The sequence below is a fragment of the Thalassophryne amazonica genome, chromosome 4 (genome assembly GCF_902500255.1).
Source record: "Thalassophryne amazonica chromosome 4, fThaAma1.1, whole genome shotgun sequence".
Classification (NCBI taxonomy): Eukaryota; Metazoa; Chordata; class Actinopteri; order Batrachoidiformes; family Batrachoididae; genus Thalassophryne; species Thalassophryne amazonica.
The window spans coordinates 108373909-108395291 of NC_047106.1; the positions used below are offsets into that span (position 1 = coordinate 108373909).

The 21383-nt window shown below is 47.3% G+C and overlaps 1 protein-coding gene across 1 annotated transcript in view; it reads left to right on the forward strand.

The window, feature by feature from the left end:
* Positions 1–21383, forward strand: part of nbeab (neurobeachin b) — a 1103372-nt gene that overhangs the window by 560879 nt on the left and 521110 nt on the right. The window contains exons 24-28 of the mRNA XM_034168398.1: positions 17–170; positions 2177–2357; positions 4044–4165; positions 17803–17910; positions 19008–19173. Coding sequence (XP_034024289.1) covers positions 17–170; positions 2177–2357; positions 4044–4165; positions 17803–17910; positions 19008–19173 — 731 coding nt within the window. The remainder of the gene's footprint in view (positions 1–16; positions 171–2176; positions 2358–4043; positions 4166–17802; positions 17911–19007; positions 19174–21383) is intronic.

Consider the following 21383-nt stretch of genomic DNA (forward strand, 5'->3'; position numbering starts at 1 on the left):
TTATCCTTCCTTGCAGCCACTCCACCAAATCTGTCATGGATTTTGTAAATAGCAATGAGAACATTATTTTTGTTCACAACACCATCCACCTCATCTCACAGATGGTAGACAACGTCATCATCGCCTGTGGAGGGATCTTGCCTCTGCTCTCAGCTGCTACTTCTCCTTCTGTAAGTGCAATTCATATCTTCAATGTAGTAGAATATCGCCATCTAGTGGTAGTTTATCACAGCTGCTTGCTGCAGTATGTGGCCATCCACTGTAATTTGCAACGTTCACTTTGGAGAAATTGGATTTGTCTGTGTTGATTGGGGTCATGTTTATTTTAGTCATCCTCACTGTGCTGAGAACAGAAGCTTTTACATTTTTAATTAACCCTCCCTGTTTGCTGCTTTTGATCAGCAGTAATTATTTTACTAAATCTGCCATGTTGCTTTGAACTTTTATTTAATTAACTTTCTTAAATTATTTTATTAATTTCACAAGTGCAAACATTAGTATTAATGTTGTCATTTTTGGTATTTATAAGGTGATGCTATATTAAAATATTGATTTGAATCTCCCTTTGTTTGGTTGCATGTGGCTTTGTTTTCTAAAATAGTCATGAGATATGTGAGTGAACAAATCCAGCTCTTCATCAAGGGATGCAATTGTGAAAAGTAAATAAATAAAAAATTAGAAGGCACTCAGAGAGTGCACCAAACCCTAACCCAAACCTAACCCTAACCAAAGCCACATATTCCTCACTGCCAAAATATCCACTTTCAATTGCAGTTGACATCAAGCATTGTCTTGTTTCCTAAGAATTTATCTACATGCCCATAAAATGTAATCAAGATCCATTCATAAATTTTTGAGTTCAGCGTTGCTATGTTTCTAACATTCTTATACATCCCAGATCCAGAATATGTTCTGGATGGTCTCAAAAATTACATAAATCACTTCCTTAGACAGTCTTCATCTGCTCACAAAATATTGTCAAAGTCAATCATAAATACATTTTGAATTAAATGTTCCTGAATGCTTAAAATGTCTTCTGAATCCTGGATCCAAAATATGTTCCAGATACAATTTAAAATAAAATCACTCATTTTCTAAGACATTATCCATGTGCTGACCAAATTTCATCAACATCCTCTTGCAGTTTTTTGACTTAAATATTGCTATGTGCCAAACATTCTTGTGGAACTCATTTCCAGAATATATTACTTACCTGCTCACCAAATTGAAATCTGTTAATTACTTTTTGAATCATTGTGCTACAGACACCAGTGAAAACATCACCTCCTTAGCGCAGGTAACAAATAGTTTGCGTCTACTTGGAAAACTCCCAAAAGGAAACACTTTTTAAAGCTAACGCAAAGCAGTGTGCAGCGCAAGTGTCATGACATCACGGTGGTGTTTTTGATGAGCAGCATGGTGGGGTCAGGTGCAGTGTTGGCACGCATGAGGCAACATACATCACCACAGACCAACAAAAACCTGGTCTAAAGCTGAGCGTGGACTTTATTGTACTATTTGTATGGTGCACCGTTCAAATAGAATACATGCACACAATGTTTGTAGATGCAGCCACATCAAAGTAGAATGAAATTGAATTGAAAAAATAAAATAAAATTTGTGGGAAAACTAATTGAAAAATACAAAACTTTAAAAAACTCTAGTTTGTGCTGTTGGTTGGTGTTCCTTTTTTCTTTTTTTTTATACTGCTTTTCTTCTTGTGCGGGTTTGCAAGTGTGAAATACTGAGAAGGGGTGGATGGCAGCATGGTCCAGGTGCAGTGGGGGATCTGTTTTCATTTGATGGGATGGGGAGATGGAGAATGTGGTGACGGAGGAGGTGTTGTAGCAATGAGGTGCTCCACTGCTTCACCTCAGGGAACTTTGGTGGCTGGTCCTGCTCACAGTCTTTGGACCTTTGCATGAAGGTCTGCTTTTCTTGCAGAAAACCTCCCACTTGAGGCCCCACTTCAACAGCAACTCTAATCAACTCAATCTGTAGACCTGTTGCAATCCTCTTGACTGCTAAGAGTCTGGATGCTTGAAATGAGCACCTGTATGTTACTACTCACATGCTGCATGCTTCCCTTTTAATGATTTACTGAAGTTGCACTTAGAGATGAGAATATTTTATCACAAGTGTGTGCTTTTTGAATCTTTATGGTTTCTTGTTCAAGATGGAATTGGAGAGCATTGAAGCAACACAGGGCATGTCCTCGGAGACCGCCATCACGTTCCTGTCCCGTCTCATGGTGATTGTAGATGTCTTGGTGTTCTCAAGTTCCCTCAACTTTAGTGAGATTGAGGCTGAGAAAAACATGTCCTCGGGTGGCCTGATGCGTCAGTGCCTCAGACTTGGTAAGTGCGTGCATGACTGCAGTGAGATAGCGACAGAATAACTTTTTTTTTTTTTGATAGGAAGAATGCTATCCTGGATATATTTTGAATGACTCTCAAGAATGAATGACTCTTGTGAACTACCATAACACTTCTTGTAATTATGGTAATGCTTTGGAATCCTCTGACCAGCAATGTTAATTAATTTTAGATTATATCATTCATTATATACTTAATTATAATTGAGACACTGCATGGTTTTGCAGAATTAATGGGCAGTATGAAATGAAGGGGCTGTCTTTTTGGAATTCATAATAAGAAGTAATAAGAGAGAAGCATTTGCAGTCCAAATAGACAAATATAGCCTAATATATCTAGGGTCATAATGTCTTGTCTGCCCTTGGGTGTGCATGCTCGTGTCAGTCTACTGGCCACTTTTTGAGATGCGCCTATTTTATTGTTCATTAATGCAAATATTTAATCAATTACTTAACAGAAGCAGAGTGGGGAAGAAAAGTGATCTAAGTCAGTGGTCGCTGGACTGCATTTCTATAGTGCTTCTCCATTTAATGCAGACCTCACAACATCTACAGTTATTCCTCACATTTACCCATTCACACGTACACACAAACACCCATGCTTCCATTAAAGGTGATTATCTGCAAAATTGGCAACTTGAGGATTAAGGCCCATACGTAAGGGTGCCTTATTGAATTTCCTGTCTAATGGGGAATCAGACCAAGGACACTCTGGTCACAAGCCTGTCTCTTGGTAACCACTACCACTTCCCCAAAGCAACTCTAGGCATTGGTGCCAGATGGGCATTTGTGACTCTTGAAGAATTTGCTGATCTACTGGGATTTTTACCCACAACCTTTTCTTGGATCTACAGAGAATGGTCCAAAAAGGTAGAAACATCCAGGTTGTGATGGTGCTCTGGGTAAAAATGCCTTGTTTATGGCGGAGGTCACAGAATAGCCTTGTATCAAGAAATCAGGCTAGTGGTTGTGTAATAGTTTGGCAACTCTGTGTTGCTGTCATATACGATGAGTTAAGACAGCAGAGGCAGTCATGAAGGCAGAAGAGGGTCCAACCGGGTACAAACAAATGGCACATGGACTGCATTTATATCACACTTTTCCATCTGAATCAGAAGGTCAAAGCACTTTGCATTGATGCCTCACATTCACACTCACACACACTCGCACACTGATATCAGGGTCCAACCATGCAAGGTGCTCAAATGCACACCGGCAGCAACAACTGATCGTTATAATGCAGATTTTGTAAAAATTCAAATTCTTTGTGTTTCCGTAGAAATCAGATCATACATGAAGCTGATATGTGTATTTTTTTGTCTTCGTATGTCATCTTGTTTTCTGTATTGTTGACTCTTAGCTGAAAAAAAAAAAAAGCATTCCTCATAATGTCCTTGTGGCAACTGTGCAATTTCTCTTCATCAATAGCTTTAGTGTGAAATCAATCTGGCTGCTGATTTTTCTGCTGCAGGCTGGAACAAATAGTCATCAGCAATAACGCTTTAGTTTTAAAGAGGTCGCATGCATTACCAGCTTTTAATTTCTGTTTATCTGTGAAATGACAGCCCAACTGTGGTGTGTGTGTGTGTGTGTGTGTGTGTGTGTGTGTGTGTGTGTGTGTGTGTGTGTGTGTGTGTGTGTGTGTGTGTGTGTGTGTGTGTGTGTGCAGTGTGTTGTGTGGCTGTGAGGAACTGTTTGGAGTGCAGGCAGAGACACAGAGATCGCAGAACAAAGTCTTCCATTCCCAACAAGACTCAGGAAATCCTGCAGAATGTTGGGATTTCTAGCAAGGTATGACATGATGTCATTTGTCACCTCTCTCTGTGCCCTCAGGTAAAAATAAGACTGCGATTTCCACTTATTTTCTTCGCTGTTTAAATCTGCATCTTTTCTTCAAGTAATTGTTTAGTCTATAAAATGATTTGAAAAATGGCCTTCACAGATACGCCTTACAAATTATAAATCAGCAATGGTGAGTAGAGGGAGGAACATTATTGGCTACCTTTGAACTTGAGGGAGCTGAGATTTGTTTGGCTGAACTCATGAGTAATTTTCATAATCTATATATTAATAGCCAAGTGGCCTCTGTGTGCGTGCATGCATGTGTATGGCTTTGATCACCTAGAAACTGGGGAGAGCTGACATTTGCCATTTGGTGTGCTTATGTATTTTGGGTCAAGGATGAACGCTGTGAAAGCAGAACATTGATAGGACTAATATTTTTGATAAACTATGGATATTAGCTAACAACACGGAACAATGGACACTGATAATTACGTTCTGGACGTAGACTCCATTCCAGCAGGGGGCAGTAAATCATCTATATATTAAAAGTGAAGTGGCCTCTGTGTGTGTGTATACGTGCCTTTGTGGTTTTGTTTACTAAGTTTATTGTAAGTACATAATATAATTGCAAATATATTTAAAATACATGGATGCCACAAGAAAGTGAAAACACTTATTTCCATTGTCGTCCATTTAAAATAAAAGCAAAAAAAAAAATAAAAATAATAATAATAATAATAATATAATTGTAAAAAACGTATATGACACAAGAAAGTGAAAACACTTATTTCCATTATGGTCTATTTAAAATAAAAGCAATAATTAAATAAAAAAATTATAATACTGATGATGATGATGGTAATAATAATAATAATAATAATAATAATAGTAATAATAATAATAATTGTAAAAAAACGTATATGACACAAGAAAGTGAAAACACTTATTTGTTGGGGAAGTGTAATGACACGGACCCACAACAGGGGGTGCAAATGAACGGTCAATAGATAGTCCAATAAATACAATTTATTGTGGCAAATGTGCACAACAGGTCGAATGCTGCTTTTTGACAGTCAATTACAAAATACAACAGGTGACGTGTGGGCAGGCCCGAGGGTAGGAGACGCCTATCCAGAGAAGAGTTGGGGCCCACAAGGTTCCGCCGCCAACGAAGACCTGCAGTACACCGAAGCCACCAAGTCCCGAGTCCCCAGGTGGCCTCTACTTCAGCTGTCAGATCCAGTACTGCTGGCAGGAACAAAAACAGGTTAATGGTGGGTGTGTGGACACCCAGTAAGCAGTCAGCAACTCACAATGTTTATCCACTTGGAGGGAACACCTCCACCTCCAACTCTGGAACCAGTTAACGGCAGAGCCTGAACTACTACTTAACGTAAGTGGAATGAGGAGTGAAGATTGTCACTCCCCCAATGTCCACAAACCCAGCTCCAGCTGTAAGTAGAGTTCCAGGTACTCCTGCAAAAAGTTCAGAACAAACAAGGTATGTGCGTTCGGCACAGAAACAACGGCTGAGAGAATTACCTGAGTGGTAAACTGATATCTCGGCAGAGATGTGGTGTCTCCTCCAGGCTTTTATGGTGCCGTGATGATGATTACTGACAGCTGGTAGTCCTGGCTCCTGGGTGGTGACTGTGCCCTCTGGTGCCTGAAACCCGACTACAGGCAGGGCACCCTCTGGCGTTGGCCAGCAGTATTTCCTCTTCGGGCGGCCCACATAACAGGACCCCCCCCTCAACGGGCGCCTCCTGGCGCCCGACCTGGCTTGTCGGGGTGTCGCTGGTAGAACTCGGCCAGGAGGGCCGGGTCCAGGATGAAGCTCCTCTTCACCCAGGAGCGTTCTTCAGGTCCATAACCCTCCCAGTCCACCAGATATTGGAGACCCTGACCCCTCCGGCGAACATCCAGGAGCCTGCTGACAGTCCACGCAGGCTCGCCGTCGATGATGCGGGCAGGAGGCGGCACAGGTCCGGGGGTGCAAAGGTCCGAGGTGTGGTATGGTTTGATCTTGGAGACACGAAAAACAGGATGGATCCGCAGTGAAGCTGGGAGTTTCAGCTTCACTGCGGCTGGACTGATGACTTTGGCGATCTTGTAAGGTCCAATATACCTGTCCGTCAGTTTTTGCGACTCTGTGTTGAGAGGAATGTTCTTTGTTGACAGCCAGACCTCCTGCCCGGGCTGATATTCCGGGGCCAGGTCACGTCGGCAGTCTGCATGGCTCTTTGCCCTCGTCCGGGCTTTCAGCAGGGCAGAGCGGGCTGTACGCCATACCCGACGGCACCTACTGAGGTGGGCCTGGACCGAGGGAACCCCGACCTCTCCCTCCACAGCCGGAAACAATGGGGGCTGGTACCCCAAACACGCTTCAAATGGGGAGAAGCCGGTTGCTGATGAAACTTGACTGTTATGCGCGTACTCGATCCAGGCCAGATGTTGACTCCAGGCCGTCGGGTGCGCAGAGGTCATACACCGCAGGGCCTGTTCCAGCTCTTGATTAGCCCGCTCTGCTTGTCCGTTGGTCTGTGGGTGGTACCCGGACAAAAGGCTCACGGTGGCCCCCAGTTCCCTGCAGAAACTCCTCCAGACCTGGGAGGAGAACTGAGGACCACGATCCGAGACGATGTTCATAGGGGTACCATGCAGACGTATGACATGGTGGACCAGGAGGTCTGCAGTCTCCTGGGCCGACGGGAGCTTCGGGAGGGCCACGAAGTGGGCCACCTTGGAGAACCGGTCCACTGTCGTCAGGATGGTTGTCATACCCTGGGACGCAGGGAGACCCGTGACGAAGTCCAGGCCGATATGGGACCAGGGGCGATGAGGCACAGGCAGCGGCTGGAGGAGTCCCTTCTCCGGTTGGTGGACTGCCTTGCCCCTGGCACAGGTGGTACAGGCCCGGACATACTCCCGGACATCGGCTTCCAAAGACGCCCACCAGAACCGCTGCCGAACAACTGCCACAGTCCTCCGCACCCCTGGATGGCAGGCGAGCCTGGAACCATGGCAGAAGTCCAAAACTGCAGTCCTAGCATCTGGTGGGATGTACAAACGGTTAGGTGATCCACCGCCGGGGTCCGGGTGACGCGTCAGGGCCTCCCTGACGATGTTCTCCACGTCCCACGTCAGTTTGGCGATGATAGTGGACTCTGGGATGATGTTTTCTGGTGGATCCGACAGCTCCGCTCTGACTTCCTCTTCATGCACCCGGGACAGTGCGTCCGACCGCTGGTTCTGGTGCGTCCGACCGCTGGCAGCCCTGGCTTCTGGTGGGACGTATAGTCTGTTCTTCGGGATCCAGGCTCCGTGCCAGGGCCTCCCGGACGGTCTTCTCCACGTCCCAGGTAAGGGTAGCCACGATAGTGGACTCCGGTACAATGGGTTCCGGTGGATCCGACAGCTCGGTCTTGACTTCATGTTCATGCACCTGGGATAAGGCATCCGACCTCTGGTTTTTGGTCCCGGGGCAATAGGTGATCCTAAAGTCAAAACGGCCAAAAAAAAAGAGACCAACGGGCTTGCCTGGGTTTCAGACGCTTAGCGGTCCGGATATACTCCAGGTTCCGATGGTCGGTGAAGACCGTGAATGGAACCACAGCTCCCTCCAACAAGTGTCTCCACTCCTCCAGGGCCTCCTTCACTGCCAGGAGCTCCCAATTGCCAACGTCATAATTCCGCTCTGCTGGGGTCAACCTGCGGGAGAAATAGGCACAGGGATGGAGTACCTTATCGGACTCCCCGCTCTGGGACAGCACAGCTCCTATCCCTGAGTCAGAGGCATCTACTTCCACAACAAACTGGCGGCTAGGATCAGGCTGCACCAGAACTGGCACAGTAGAGAACCGGCGTTTCAACTCCCTAAACGCGGCTTCGCACAGACCCGACCAGGTGAAGGGAACTTTTGGGGAGGTCAGGGCTGTAAGGGGACCAACAACCTGACTATAGCCCTTGATAAACCTCCAATAGAAATTAGCGAAGCCGAGGAACTGTTGCAGCTTCCTACGGCTTGCCGGTTGGGGCCAATCTCTCACCGCCGCTACCTTGGCCGGATCAGGGGCGACGGAGTTGGAGGAGATTATGAACCCCAGGAAGGACAAAGAAGTACGGTGGAACTCGCACTTCTCGCCCTTCACAAACAGCCGGTTCTCCCGTAACCGCTGCAGGACCTGACGTACATGCCTAACATGGGTCTCAGGATCCGGGGAGAAGATGAGGATATCGTCTAGGTATACGAAGACGAACCGATGCAGGAAGTCCCGCAAGACATCATTTACTAATGCTTGGAACGTCGCGGGGGCATTAGTGAGGCCGAACGGCATGACCATGTACTCAAAGTGACCTAAGGGGGTGTTAAATGCCGTCTTCCATTCGTCTCCCTTCCGGATCCGAACCAGGTGATACGCATTCCTAAGATCCAATTTAGTGAATATTTTGGCTCCATGCAGGGGCGTGAACACTGAATCCAACAGGGGCAACGGGTATCGGTTGCGAACCGTGATCTCGTTCAGTCCTCTGTAATCGATGCATGGACGGAGTCCGCCGTCTTTCTTGCCCACAAAAAAGAAACCTGCACCCATCGGGGAGGTGGAGTTCCGGATCAACCCGGCAGCTAATGAGTCCCAGATGTAGGTCTCCATTGATTCTCGCTCGGGGCGTGAGAGGTTGTACAGTTTACTGGACAGATACTCAGCACCCGGGATTAAATCAATGGCACAATCGTACGGTCGATGGTAGAGTGAGTGCCAGATCTTTGCTGAAAACGTCAGCAAGATCATGGTACTCAACAGGCACCGTCGTGAGATTGGGGGGGACTCGAACCTCCTCTTTAGCAGTCACACCGGGTGGAACCGAGGATTGTAAACACTCCCGGTGGCAGGATTCACTCCATTGAGCCACAACCCCAGACGGCCAGTCAATCCGGGGATTGTGCTTACTAATCCACGGATAGCCCAAAATTACTCTGGAGGTAGAAGGTGTCACAAAAAACACAATCTCCTCCCTGTGATTCGCAGACACAATCAGTGTTAAGGGCTGTGTCTGGTGTGTGATTAATGGAAGAAGGGTGCCATCTAGTGCCTGTACCCTCACTGGTGAAGGAAGAGCCACTAGAGGGAGCCCTACTTCTGTAGCCCATCTGCTATCAAGCAGATTCCCTTCCGACCCCGTGTCAATCAGTGCTGGGGCTTGAAGGGTTAAATCCCCACAGAGGATCACAACTGGGATTCGTGCGGATTTTCGTGCAGTACCCGCATGTGTGTTATGGCCCACCCTTAGCCCAGTTTCTAAGGGTGAGCGTTGGTGTTTGACCGCTTGGGGCATTGTTTCTGCAGATGCTTGTTAGAGCCGCAGAAAAAGCACTCTCCGTGGGCCAGCCTCCTCTGTCTGTTTTCTAATTTTATTTTGGCCCTGCTCGTGTCCATAGCTTCGTCAGCAGGGGGAGCTGTTGTCACACAGAGCACTCGGGCTCTGGAGCGTGGGGAAGGCGGGGCTGCTTCGGAACAGGAAGGGAGAGGGGCGGCGCGTGCCCGGCCACGTCCTTTGTCTCGCTCCCGTCGACGTTCTTCCAATCGGTTGTCTAACCATATAACCAGATCTATAAGCCCATCTAAATCCCGCGGCTCATCCTTAGCCACCAGATGCTCCTTCAGGACTGACGACAGTCCGTTTACGAAGGCGGCGCGGAGTGCAGCGGTATTCCAGCCAGACCTCGCAGCCGCTATGCGGAAGTCGACCGCATACTCAGCTGCACTCCGACGCCCCTGTCTCATTGACAGCAGCGTCGTAGAAGCAGTCTCGACTCTGTTTGGGTGATCAAAGACTGTTCTGAACTCCCTCACAAACCCAGTATAAGAGGCAAGGAGCCGTGAATTCTGCTCCCAGAGCGCCGTAGCCCAGGCGCGTGCCTCACCTCGAAGCAAATTAATTACATAAGCCACCCTGCTGGCGTCCGACTCGTACATCACGGGACGCTGTGAAAAGACGAGCGAACACTGCATTAAAAAGTCCGCACACGTCTCCACACAACCCCCGTACGGCTCTGGGGGACTTATGTATGCTTCAGGCGATGGTGGGTAGGGTTGTTGAATGACCAGTGGAATGTCTATATTCGACACCGGGTCAGCAGGAGGAGGAGCTGCAGCAGCGCCCTGAGTGCACCTTCCACCTGTGTGGTGAGAGCCTCCATTCTGCGATTGAGGATGACGTTCTGCTCGGTCATTAGATCCAACCGAGCAGTAAAGGCGGTGAGGATTTGCTGCAACTCACCAATCACGCCTCCTGCAGATGCCTGTGCACCCTGCTCTTCCATTGGCTGTTCAACTGGTGGTTGACGCCCCTCAGAATCCATGACGTTGGCCGAGATATCCTGTTGGGGAAGTGTAATGACACGGACCCACAACAGGGGGCGCAAATGAACGGTCAATAGATAGTCCAATAAATACAATTTATTGTGGCAAATGTGCACAACAGGTCGAATACTGCTTTTTGACAGTCAATTACAAAATACAACAGGTGACGTGTGGGCAGGCCCGAGGGTAGGAGACGCCTATCCAGAGAAGAGCTGGGGCCCACAAGGTTCCGCCGCCAACGAAGACCTGCAGTACACCGAAGCCACCAAGTCCCGAGTCCCCAGGTGGCCTCTACTTCAGCTGTCACATCCAGTACTGCTGGCAGGAACAAAAACAGGTTAATGGTGGGTGTGTGGACACCCAGTAAGCAGTCAGCAACTCACAATGTTTATCCACTTGGAGGGAACACCTCCACCTCCAACTCTGGAACCAGTTAACGGCAGAGCCTGAACTACTACTTAACATAAGTGGAATGAGGAGTGAAGATCGTCACTCCCCCAACGTCCACAAACCCAGCTCCAGCTGCAAGTAGAGTTCCAGGTACTCCTGCAAAAAGTTCAGAACAAACAAGGTATGTGCGTTCGGCACAGAAACAACGGCTGAGAGAATTACCTGAGTGGTAAACTGATATCTCGGTAGAGATGTGGTGTCTCCTCCAGGCTTTTATGGTGTCGTGATGATGATTACTGACAGCTGGTAGTCCTGGCTCCTGGGTGGTGACTGCGCCCTCTGGTGCCTGAAACCCGACTACAGGCAGGGCGCCCTCTGGCGTTGGCCAGAAGTACCTCCTCTTCGGGCGGCCCACATAACATTATTTCCATTATGGTCTATTTAAAATAAAAGCAATATTAAAATAAAAAAAAAAATAATACTGGTGATGATGGTAGTAATAATAATAATAATAATAATAATAATAATATTACTGTGTATATGATAACAATACTCTAAACAATTTATAAATACATTAAGACAATAAATTAATATTAAAAAATTACGGAATTAACAGGAACTAAAAGGGTTGAGTTCTTCCTCTAAAAACTGTTGCGATCGAATATTCTAAAAACATTCTGGACTCACACGCCATTTCAACTCATTATAGAAAATTTGCATAATTTATTATCACCCTTGAAAAATGTCAGCTACCAATTTTATAGACACTACCCAATCTAGAGCCTGTGGATCCCCACGGGCAACATGCTAATGAGTATACGACGGCTGTCAATAAAGTATAGGTCCTTTTTATTTTTTTCAAAAACTATATGGATTTCATTTATATGTTTTTACGTCAGACATGCTTGAACCCTCGTGCGCATGCGTGTGTTTTTCCACACCTGTCGGTGACGTCATTCGCCTGTGAGCACTCCTTGTGGGAGGAGTCGTCCAGCCCCTCGTCGGAATTCCTTTGTCTGAGAAGTTGCTGAGAGACTGGCGCTTTGTTTGATCTTTTCTAAACCTGTGAGACACATCGAAGTGGACACGGTTCGAAAAAATTAAGCTGGTTTTCAGTGAAAATTTTAACGGCTGATGAGAGATTTTGAGGTGATACTGTCGCTTTAAGGACTTCCCACGGAGCGAGATGTCGTGCAGCACTCCCAGGCGCCGTCGTCAGCCTGTTTCAAGCTGAAAACCTCCACATTTCAGGCTCTATTGATCCAGGACATCGTGAGAGAACAGAGAAGTTTCAGAAGAAGTCGGTTTCAGCATTTTATCCGGATATTCCGCTGTTAAAGGAGATTTTTTAATGAAAGACGTGCAGACGGGTCCGCGCGTCAGGACCCAGCTGGCGCGGTGCAGCGGCACAGGAAAAACACCTCCGTGTTGATAACCATTTGTAAAATCCAGGCGGCTTTTGATGGCTTTCAGTGGAGTGAGTATATGAGAAATTGTTTAACAGCTGGACATGTTCCAACTTGTCCTTAAGGCTTCCAACGGAGGCGTTTTTCCTGTGGCGGAGCGTCGTGGTGGCTGCAAGCCGACGCTGCAATCCGCCCGCACGTCTTTCATTAAAAAAATCTCCTTTAACAGTGGAATATCCGGATAAAATGCTGAAACCGACTTCTTCTGAAACTTCTCTGTTCTCTCACGACGTCCTGGATCAATAGAGCCTGAAATGTGGAGGTTTTCAGCTTGAAACAGGCTGACGACGGCGCCTGGGAGTGCTGCATGACATCTCGCTCCGTGGGAAGTCCTTAAAGCGACAGTATCACCTCAAAATCTCTCATCAGCCGTTAAAATTTTCACCGAAAACCAGCTTAATTTTTCGAACCGTGTCCACTTCGATGTGTCTCACAGGTTTAGAAAAAGTTTTTGATCAAACAAAGCGCCAGTCTCTCAGCAACTTCTCAGACAAAGGAATTCCGACGAGGGGCTGGACGACTCCTCCCACAAGGAGTGCTCACAGGCGAATGACGTCGCCGACAGGCGTGGAAAAACTCACGCATGCGCACGAGGGTTCAAGCATGTCTGACGTAAAAACATATGAATGAAATCCATATAGTTTTTGAAAAAAATAAAAAGGACCTATACTTTATTGACAGACCTCGTATTAACACTCCACACAGTCCAGCCAGCTGTCAGTACAGGTGCATCTCAAAATATTAGAATACTGTGAAAAACGTTTCTTGTCAGATATTTCATAATGTTAAAATATATATTTTAGACTCATTACATAAAAACTAAAATGTTTCAAGAATTTTAATTTTTATTTTAATCACAGCCTACAGCTCCAAAAAAATTTGACAATGTGTATCTCAAAATATTAGTCTATTTCGATTCAAGTCACTATTTATGCAATGTAGATATCATGAATCACTCACTCTGGTTGTGTACACACAACCACAATCATGGGAAAGACAGCCGACTTAGCAGTTGTCCAGAAGACACCCACTGACACCCTCCACAAGGAGGGTAATCTACAGAAGGTCATTGCTGGAAATCAAGGTCACAGAGTTTGGAGGAAGTAAGAAGGTCCTTTATTGTCATTTTCATCCAACCCATCCAGTTAGACACAATCCAACCACTAGGAGCAGTCGACAGCCACAGTTCAGCGCCTGCGGACCAACTCCAGATGTAGATAAGCTGCATTGGTCAGAGGCAGAGAAAAAAGCAGACCCTTAATCAACATGTTTTTGATTGTGGGAGGAAGAGTAGAGAGGTGCAAAATCCAAGCTGCTTGAAGTCCAGTGTGTTGGTCCACTGTGTTTTATCCAGAGTCAGTAGAATATTTTTAGAGCACTTCATGCTTCCATCTGCTGATACAGTTTATGGAAATACTGATTTCCTTAACCAACTTGGCAACTGCTCACAGTTCCAAAACTACTCATAACTGCTTATTGACCATCGTATGACCGTACTTGATTGGCCCCATAGACAATACCTCATAATTTCTCTATGGGATATTGTCAAGAGGAAGATGAGAGACACCAGACCCAAAAATACAGACAACCTGGCTCCAGACCGAGATCCCCCTGCCCTCCCCCCACCTCCCCACCCAACCCACCCATAACCCTTGATGAGAGTATCACAGCAACGTGGGCTTCCATTACACGTGAAAGTGTAACACTACACCAGTGAACAAATGAACATGCTTTTCAGGAGTTTGACATTTCTGTGTTATAAATCCTTTATTTCCAGGTACACAAACTCCCCCACCACAATAAGGTGGCAGCTAGAGGGGGAGTGGTGGGGGAGTTTGCGTACCCTTATGATCCTAGGAGCTATGTTGTCGGGGGCTTTGTGCCCCTTGTAGGGTCTCCCAAGGCAAACAGGTCCTAGGTGACGGGTCAGACTAAGGGCAGTTCAGAACCTCCATGACCAGTAAAAAATCAAGGACCGAGACGTCGCCCGGTATGGCGGAGCCGGGGCCCCACCCTGGAGCCAGGCCTGGCGTTGGGGCTCGCGCGCGAGCGCCTGGTGGTCGGGCCTTAGCCCATGGGTTCACCACCTGCAGAGGGGGCCATGGGGATCGGGTGCAGAGAGGATTGGGTGGTGGTCGAGGGCGGGTGGCCCGGCGGCCTGGTCCATGCTCACAGCCCCTGGCTGTTGGGACGTGGAATGTCACCTCGCTGTGGGGGAAGGAGCCTGAGCTTGTGCGGGAGGTTGAGAGATACCGACTACAGATAGTCGGGCTCACCTCCACGCACAGCATGGCTCTGGTACCCAACTCCTGGAGAGGGGTTGGACGCTTCATTTTTCAGGCGTTGCCCACGGGGAGAGGCGGAGAGCTGGGGTCGCATTGCTTATTGCTCCCCAGCTCAGTCGCCATGTGTTGGAGTTCACTCCAATGAACGAGAGGGTTGCGTCCCTACAAGTAGGGACGTATCATCATGTAGTCGTATCATCTGACCTTCGGCCACGTGTCTCAGACACTAGAGTGAAGAGAGGGGCAGAGCTGTCGACCGATCACCACCTGGTGGTAAGTTGGATCTGCTGGGAGGGGAGGAAGCCGGTGAGACCTGGCAGGCCCAAACGTATCGTGTGGGTCTGCTGGGAACGACTGGCGGAACCCTCTGTCAGCGAGGTCTTCAATTCCCACCTCCGGGAGAGCTTCTCCCAGATCCCGGGGAGATTGGAGACATGGAGTCCGAGTGGACCATGTTCTCCACCTCCATTGTCGATGCAGCCGCTTGTAGCTGTGGTTGCAAGGTCTCTGGTGCCTGTTGCGGGGGCAATCCCCGAACCCGGTGGTGGACGCCGGAAGGAAGGGATGCCGTCAAGCTGAAGAAGGAGTCCTACTTATCTTTGTTGGTAGGTGGGACCCCGGAGGCAGCTGACAGGTACCGGCAGGCCAAGCGTGCCGCAGCCCGTGCAGTCGCAGAGGCAAAAACCCGGGTCTGGGAGGAATTCAGGGAGGCCATGGAGGAGGACTATCGGTCGGCCTCGAAGAGATTCTGCCAATCCGTCCGACACCTCAGGAGGCGGAAGCAGCTCACCACCAGCACTGTTTACGGTGCGGGTGGGGAGCTGTTGACCCTGACTGGTGATGTTGTCGGGCGGTGGAAGGAATACTTCGAGGAGCTCCTCAATCCCATCGTCACGTCTTCCGAAGAGGAAGCAGAGACTGGGGACTCAGAGGTGGACTCATCCATTACCCAGGCCGAAGTCACCGAGGTGGTTAGGAAGCTCCTCAGTGGCAAGGCTCCTGGGGTGGATGAAATCCGTCCTGAGTACCTTAAGTCTCTGGATGTTGTGGGACTCTCTTGGCTGACACGCCTCTGCAACATCGCGTGGCGATCGGGACAGTGCCTCTGGATTGGCAGACCGGGGTGGTGGTCCCTCTGTTTAAGAAGGGGGACCGGAGGATGTGTTCCAACTATAGGGGGATCACACTCCTCAGCCTCCCCGGTAAGGTCTATTCCAGAGTACTGGAGAGGAGAATTTGACCGATGGTTGAACCTCGGATTCAGGAGGAGCAGTGTGTTTTTCCTCCTGGTCGTGGCATTCTGGACCAGCTCTACACGCTCCATCGGGTGCTTGAGGGTTCATGGGAGTTCGCCCAACCAGTCCACATGTGTTTTGTGGATCTGGAGAAGGCATTCAACCATGTCCCTTGGGGCACCCTGTGGAGGGTGCTGCGGGAGTACGGGGTCCGGGGTCCTTTGCTAAGGGCTATCCGGTCCCTGTACGACCGCAGCAGGAGCTTGGTTCGCATTGCCGGTAGTAAGTCAAACCTGTTTCCAGTGCACGTTGGCCTCTGCCAGGACTGCCCTTTGTCACCGGTTCTGTTCATTATTTTTATCAACAGAATTTCTAGGCGCAGCCAGGGTGTAGAGGGGGTCTGGTTTGGGAACCACAGAATCTCGTCTCTGCTGTTTGCGGACGATGTGGTTCTGTTGGCTTCGTCAAATCAGGACCTTCAGCGTGCACTGTGGCGGTTTGCAGCTGAGTGTGAAGCGTCCGGGATGAAAATCAGCACCTCCAAATCTGAGGCCATGGTTCTCGACCGGAAAAAGGTGCTTTGCCGTCTTCAGGTCGGTGGAATGTCCTTGCATCAAGTGGAGGAGTTTAAGTATCTCGGGGTCTTGTTCACGAGTGAAGGACGGATGGAGCGTGAGATCGATAGACAGATCGGTGCAGCATCTGCAGTGATGTGGTCGCTGTATCGGACTGTCGTGGTGAAGAGAGAGCTGAGTAGGGGGGCAAAGCTCTCGATTTGCCGATCGATCTACGTTCCGATCCTCACCTATGGTCATGAGATTTGGGTCATGACCGAAAGAACGAGATCGCGAGTACAAGCGGCCGAGATGAGTTTCCTCCGCAGGGTGGCTGGGCGCTCCCTTAGAGATAGGGTGAGGAGCTTGGTCACTCAGGAGCAGCTCGGAGTCGAGCTGCTGCTCCTCCACGTCGAAAGGAGTCAGTTGAAGTGGCTCGGGCATCTTTTCCAGATGCTCCCTGGATGCCTTGCTGGAGAGGTGTTCCAGGCATGTCCCATTGGGAGGAGGCCCCAGGGAAGACCCAGGACACGCTGGAGGGACTACATCTCTCGGCTGGCTTGGGAATGCCTTGGGGTTCCCCCGGAGGAGCTGGGGGAGGTGCGTGTGGATCGGGAGGTCTGGGCGGCTTTGCTTGAGCTGCTGCCCCCGTGACCTGACTCCGGATAAAGCGGAAGAAAATGGATGGATGGATGGATGGATAGATGGAAATCCTTTATTTGGATTGATCTCATAAAATGCCCTAATATTGTCAGATAAGCATTTTCTGCTTTTTGAAGTTGTAGGCCATTCTTATCAAAATTAAAATTGAAAATGTATGAAGCAATTTAGTTTATATGTAATAAGTCGTGAATATATAACATTTTCACTTTCTTAAATTCCTGACCAAAAAAAAACAAAAAAAAACATTGAAGTGTTTTTCTGCAGTATTCAAATTTTTGAAGATGCACCTGTAGGTACCAGCCTTGGCTGGGAACATAATATGTGTTGGATGAGTCTACAGAATCCGGGGATATGCACTGGCACCAATGGGCCTCAGGGCTGATGTAAGTCTTCACCAACAGGTTAAAGGTTCAGGTTTCTCAAATGTGATATAACTCAAATCTAAATTTTATCTGGTGCCATTCTCTGTCTTTGAGTACGGTTGACTGCGAGACAGACGGGCCACACATTTAGAAGATGCTGGGTATTAGCTGTCTCAGCAGAATCCTTGATGCCACTAACATTCATTGAGAGATCTTTAAAAGCACAGATTGTATTAAAGGGTGGAGCAATTTCTGCCAAATGTACAGTACCTGCAGTTACTCAGTGTGTTGTGCGTATGTTGTGTTTTTTCTTTCTGATTTAGACAACTATAGAGACAGTCTCCAATAACCTGTCTCCAGTCAGAGATCCTGATCGCCTTCTGCAGGTTGTAGACATCAGTCGGCTGCGTGCAGTTGTGTTTCGTGATGTGGTAAGCTGAGCTTTCTGTTTGTTTCTGTTTTTCTCAAGCACTTGCTTGCAATTGTTTTATACACCTGTTTTGATTACTATTATTTCTCATTGTTGCGTGGTTATCCTGCAGGGATTGGTAAATAGCTACAAGTTGCGTTTTGACATTTTTTTGCTTTTAACGAAAGTAGTAATTACCTCTGTCAAGAAGGTTATGTTTTCATTGATATGACTTTTTCTGTTCATTTATTCATGAATGAGCTTAATTATAAGGACATGAAAAAGTTTTAATGAGAAGCGGCCCTTGGTTCAGGTGTGAATCCATAAAACTTTGGTGCAAATTCAAATCAAGGAGTGGATGCTACTTTTGATCTCTGATCCTGATTCGTGTGATTCTGCGCTGGCCTTTGATCTTTGATATCTGAACCTGATACCTTTGATCCTGATAACATGGTGTAAGTTTGTTGAATGGATCAAATTTCAGGATCAAAGATGAGTGGTCAGGATCAAAGATGGGTGTTCCGGACTGAAGGCTAGGATCACAGGTTAGCAATTGCAAACAAAGGTGAACAGTTCGGTTACTTCCAGAATTAAAGGTGAATGTTGTTGATCCCATGATTGTCTATCCATCTGTGCTTTGGTTGAGATCCAGGTAATGATCCCAGTCTGATGAACAAAAGTGTACTTTTAGACAGGGGTGATGCACTAGACCAGTGGTGTCCAAACTATTCCACAAAGGGCCAAGAGGGTGCAGGTTTTCTTTGCAGCCACTGACTTCAGCAGGTGATTTCACTGATTAACATCAGTTTGAGCAGGTGGGATGAGTTCATCAATGAAATCACCTGCTGAAATCAGTGGCTGCAAAGAAAACCTGCACCCTCTCGGCCCTTTCTGGAATAGTTTGGACACCACTGCACTAGACAAAGGAATTTGGGTTGAACCTTAAATTAAAGGGGACTGTGAAGATACGTGCTTGCTGACTGTCTTCCTACTTGTTTTTATTGTCGTTCTTGTCCTTATTAGTGCTGTTACTGCAGCTAGACCTTTCATTTTGCAGCGGTTACACTGTGTGAGATAACAATTGGCACACGGGAGCTGTTCTGTGATTCTTTGCTGCAGGATGACAGCAAACAGGCCCAGTTCCTGGCATTAGCTGTGGTGTACTTCATCTCTGTCCTCATGGTTTCCAAGTATCGAGACATCCTGGAGCCCCAACGTGAAACCAGGATAAGCACCCAATCAGGTCACAGCATGCGTCAGGAGATCAACTCACCGACCAGCACAGGTACTGTCAGCTGTGCTCCCCCTTTCTCTTCTACCCAGTCTTCCCTCTCTGCTAATCTTAGCTTGCGGTGACTGTGCCTGTCGTAAATAAATGCAAGCATTCTTGCGTGTTTCTGATAAACTGCCGCCAGCTCAGAGCTCATTCAGGAAAATAGCTGTGAAAGTCTGCCCACGCTGACTTACCTATGATTTATTCATGAGGTCTGCTAATTGTATAGCACAGAATTAACTGCGGAAGCAAACAGGGACTGGGGCAGGGGATGTTAGTTATGCTAACATAAATAGGCATCATCGTCATCTCTGAAATGAAAGGTGGTGTGAAGCTGAAATCATAAATCATACATTCAGCTCAGAAGAAAAGAAATCAGTGGGTGCGTGCAAAGGTTTTAAGGAACGTCAGCTGCACTGCCAGCGTGCTAAGATGCATGAGCGAGCATAGTTGTTCATCTCCTTTCAGACAAATGCTAAGGTGGATCAAAGAAACAAGAGGAACAGGAGAGAGAGGGGCCAAATGAAATATGAAAGCTGAAAACAAGGAGTTCAGACACACAGAGGCAATAAAGAAAGACGGTGTGTGAAGCCACGGAAAAGCAGCTTCATACTAGCCAACAACTGTGGGTTTTGGGGGCAGTGGAGCCAGGCTTGCTATTTTCAGCTCCATCTGTCAGTGCCCATTAGGCAAGCAATCCACCAAGAGGAGAATGGGATCATAGAGGTTGCTGGGAGGAGACATGCACACTGTCGCCTTCATAAATTTCACCAGAAAATAGGGGAATTTTCCAGACAGCATGTGTCAGACGATTGTCTGTGATGCACCAGCAAGCCAGACATCTTGGAGGCTAAAACAGTCTCTGCTGACCTCAATAGGGGGCATGAGATGAATATTGCTGCAGATAACCTTCCATCTAGGTAAGCATCGGGTGACAACCAACCAGAATGTGATTCTGAAAGCATGTCAGCAGGATGCAGGTAAAACCAAAAAGTATTTGCACCGTCAAGTTGATCAAGAAGCATTTACAAACAGTTTGAAGACACTGTCGTGATTCTGATTTTATTTATTTGCAGTCTGTGTGTGTCTGCATCTGTCTGTCCAGCAGCTCCAGTACACTGCTTGCTAAAATCATAAGGCAGCTATCAGAGCTGTTTGCCACTGTTTCAGATAAGCATTCCTCATCATATATGTAGCTTCAGGCAGTAGGAAGCTGAAGAATAGGATTTGTGTTTTATCAGCATAGAGGCAGAATAATGGGGAGATTATCTCTCAGAAGGATCAAAGTCGATGGCAAGACGTTTAACATGAGGTTTTTTTCTTTTTTTTGTATAGTTCAGGCAACAGTCTGTGTTGATTCTTTCATGCCAGGATGGAAATGCCTCCTTTGCTGACTACAGTTGGCGTGGTTATGAAAGTAGCGGTCATCACAGCAAATATGAGTACATGAGTAACTTGCAGACATCAGGATTTTTCCTCATCGTTGTGAGTCCTTTGACATTTGGCAGGTGTGAAAGGTTTTAAGATGCACGTGATAGTAAGTCCCTTCGACTGCTCCCTTGTTTGCACTTGGGGTCGCCACAGCAAATCCAAGGTGGATCTACATGTTGAATTGGCACAGGTTTTACGCCGGATGCCCTTCCTGAAGCAACTCCACATTACATGGAGAAATGTGGCAGGGGTGGGATTTGAACCTGGAGCCTTCTGAACTGAAACCAAGCACATTAACCACTTGGCCACCACTCCTGCCCTAAGATGCATATGATACTGTACCATAATATATGGTTCTGTGTGGCCTTGATATTTGGTGAATTCTGTCCAAAAATGAACCAGTTTATCATTGATTAACTTAGATCCTTTCCATATTCCACATTGGCTTCAATCTCTTTCATTAATTCAGCAATTTTCTGGACTCCCTTATTCCAGTTAAGGGTCACGGGGGAGCTCGAGCTTATCACACCAGTCACTGGACAAGAGGCGGGGTACACCCTGGGCAGGTCGCCAGTCTATTGCAGTGCCGACACACACATTAAGCTTACAGAGTTGATGTCATGCCACATTGTGTTACTGGGTAATTTACATGTTTGTGCCACAGTTGTTTGTTTCTGTGTGAGTTGGAAGCTTGTCTGTACCAGTCTTTCTGTAATAGTTGGATGCATTCACACTTAAACTGACTAGACTATTCCCTCTGGTGTTTTTTAGATGTAGGAAGAAACCTCAAG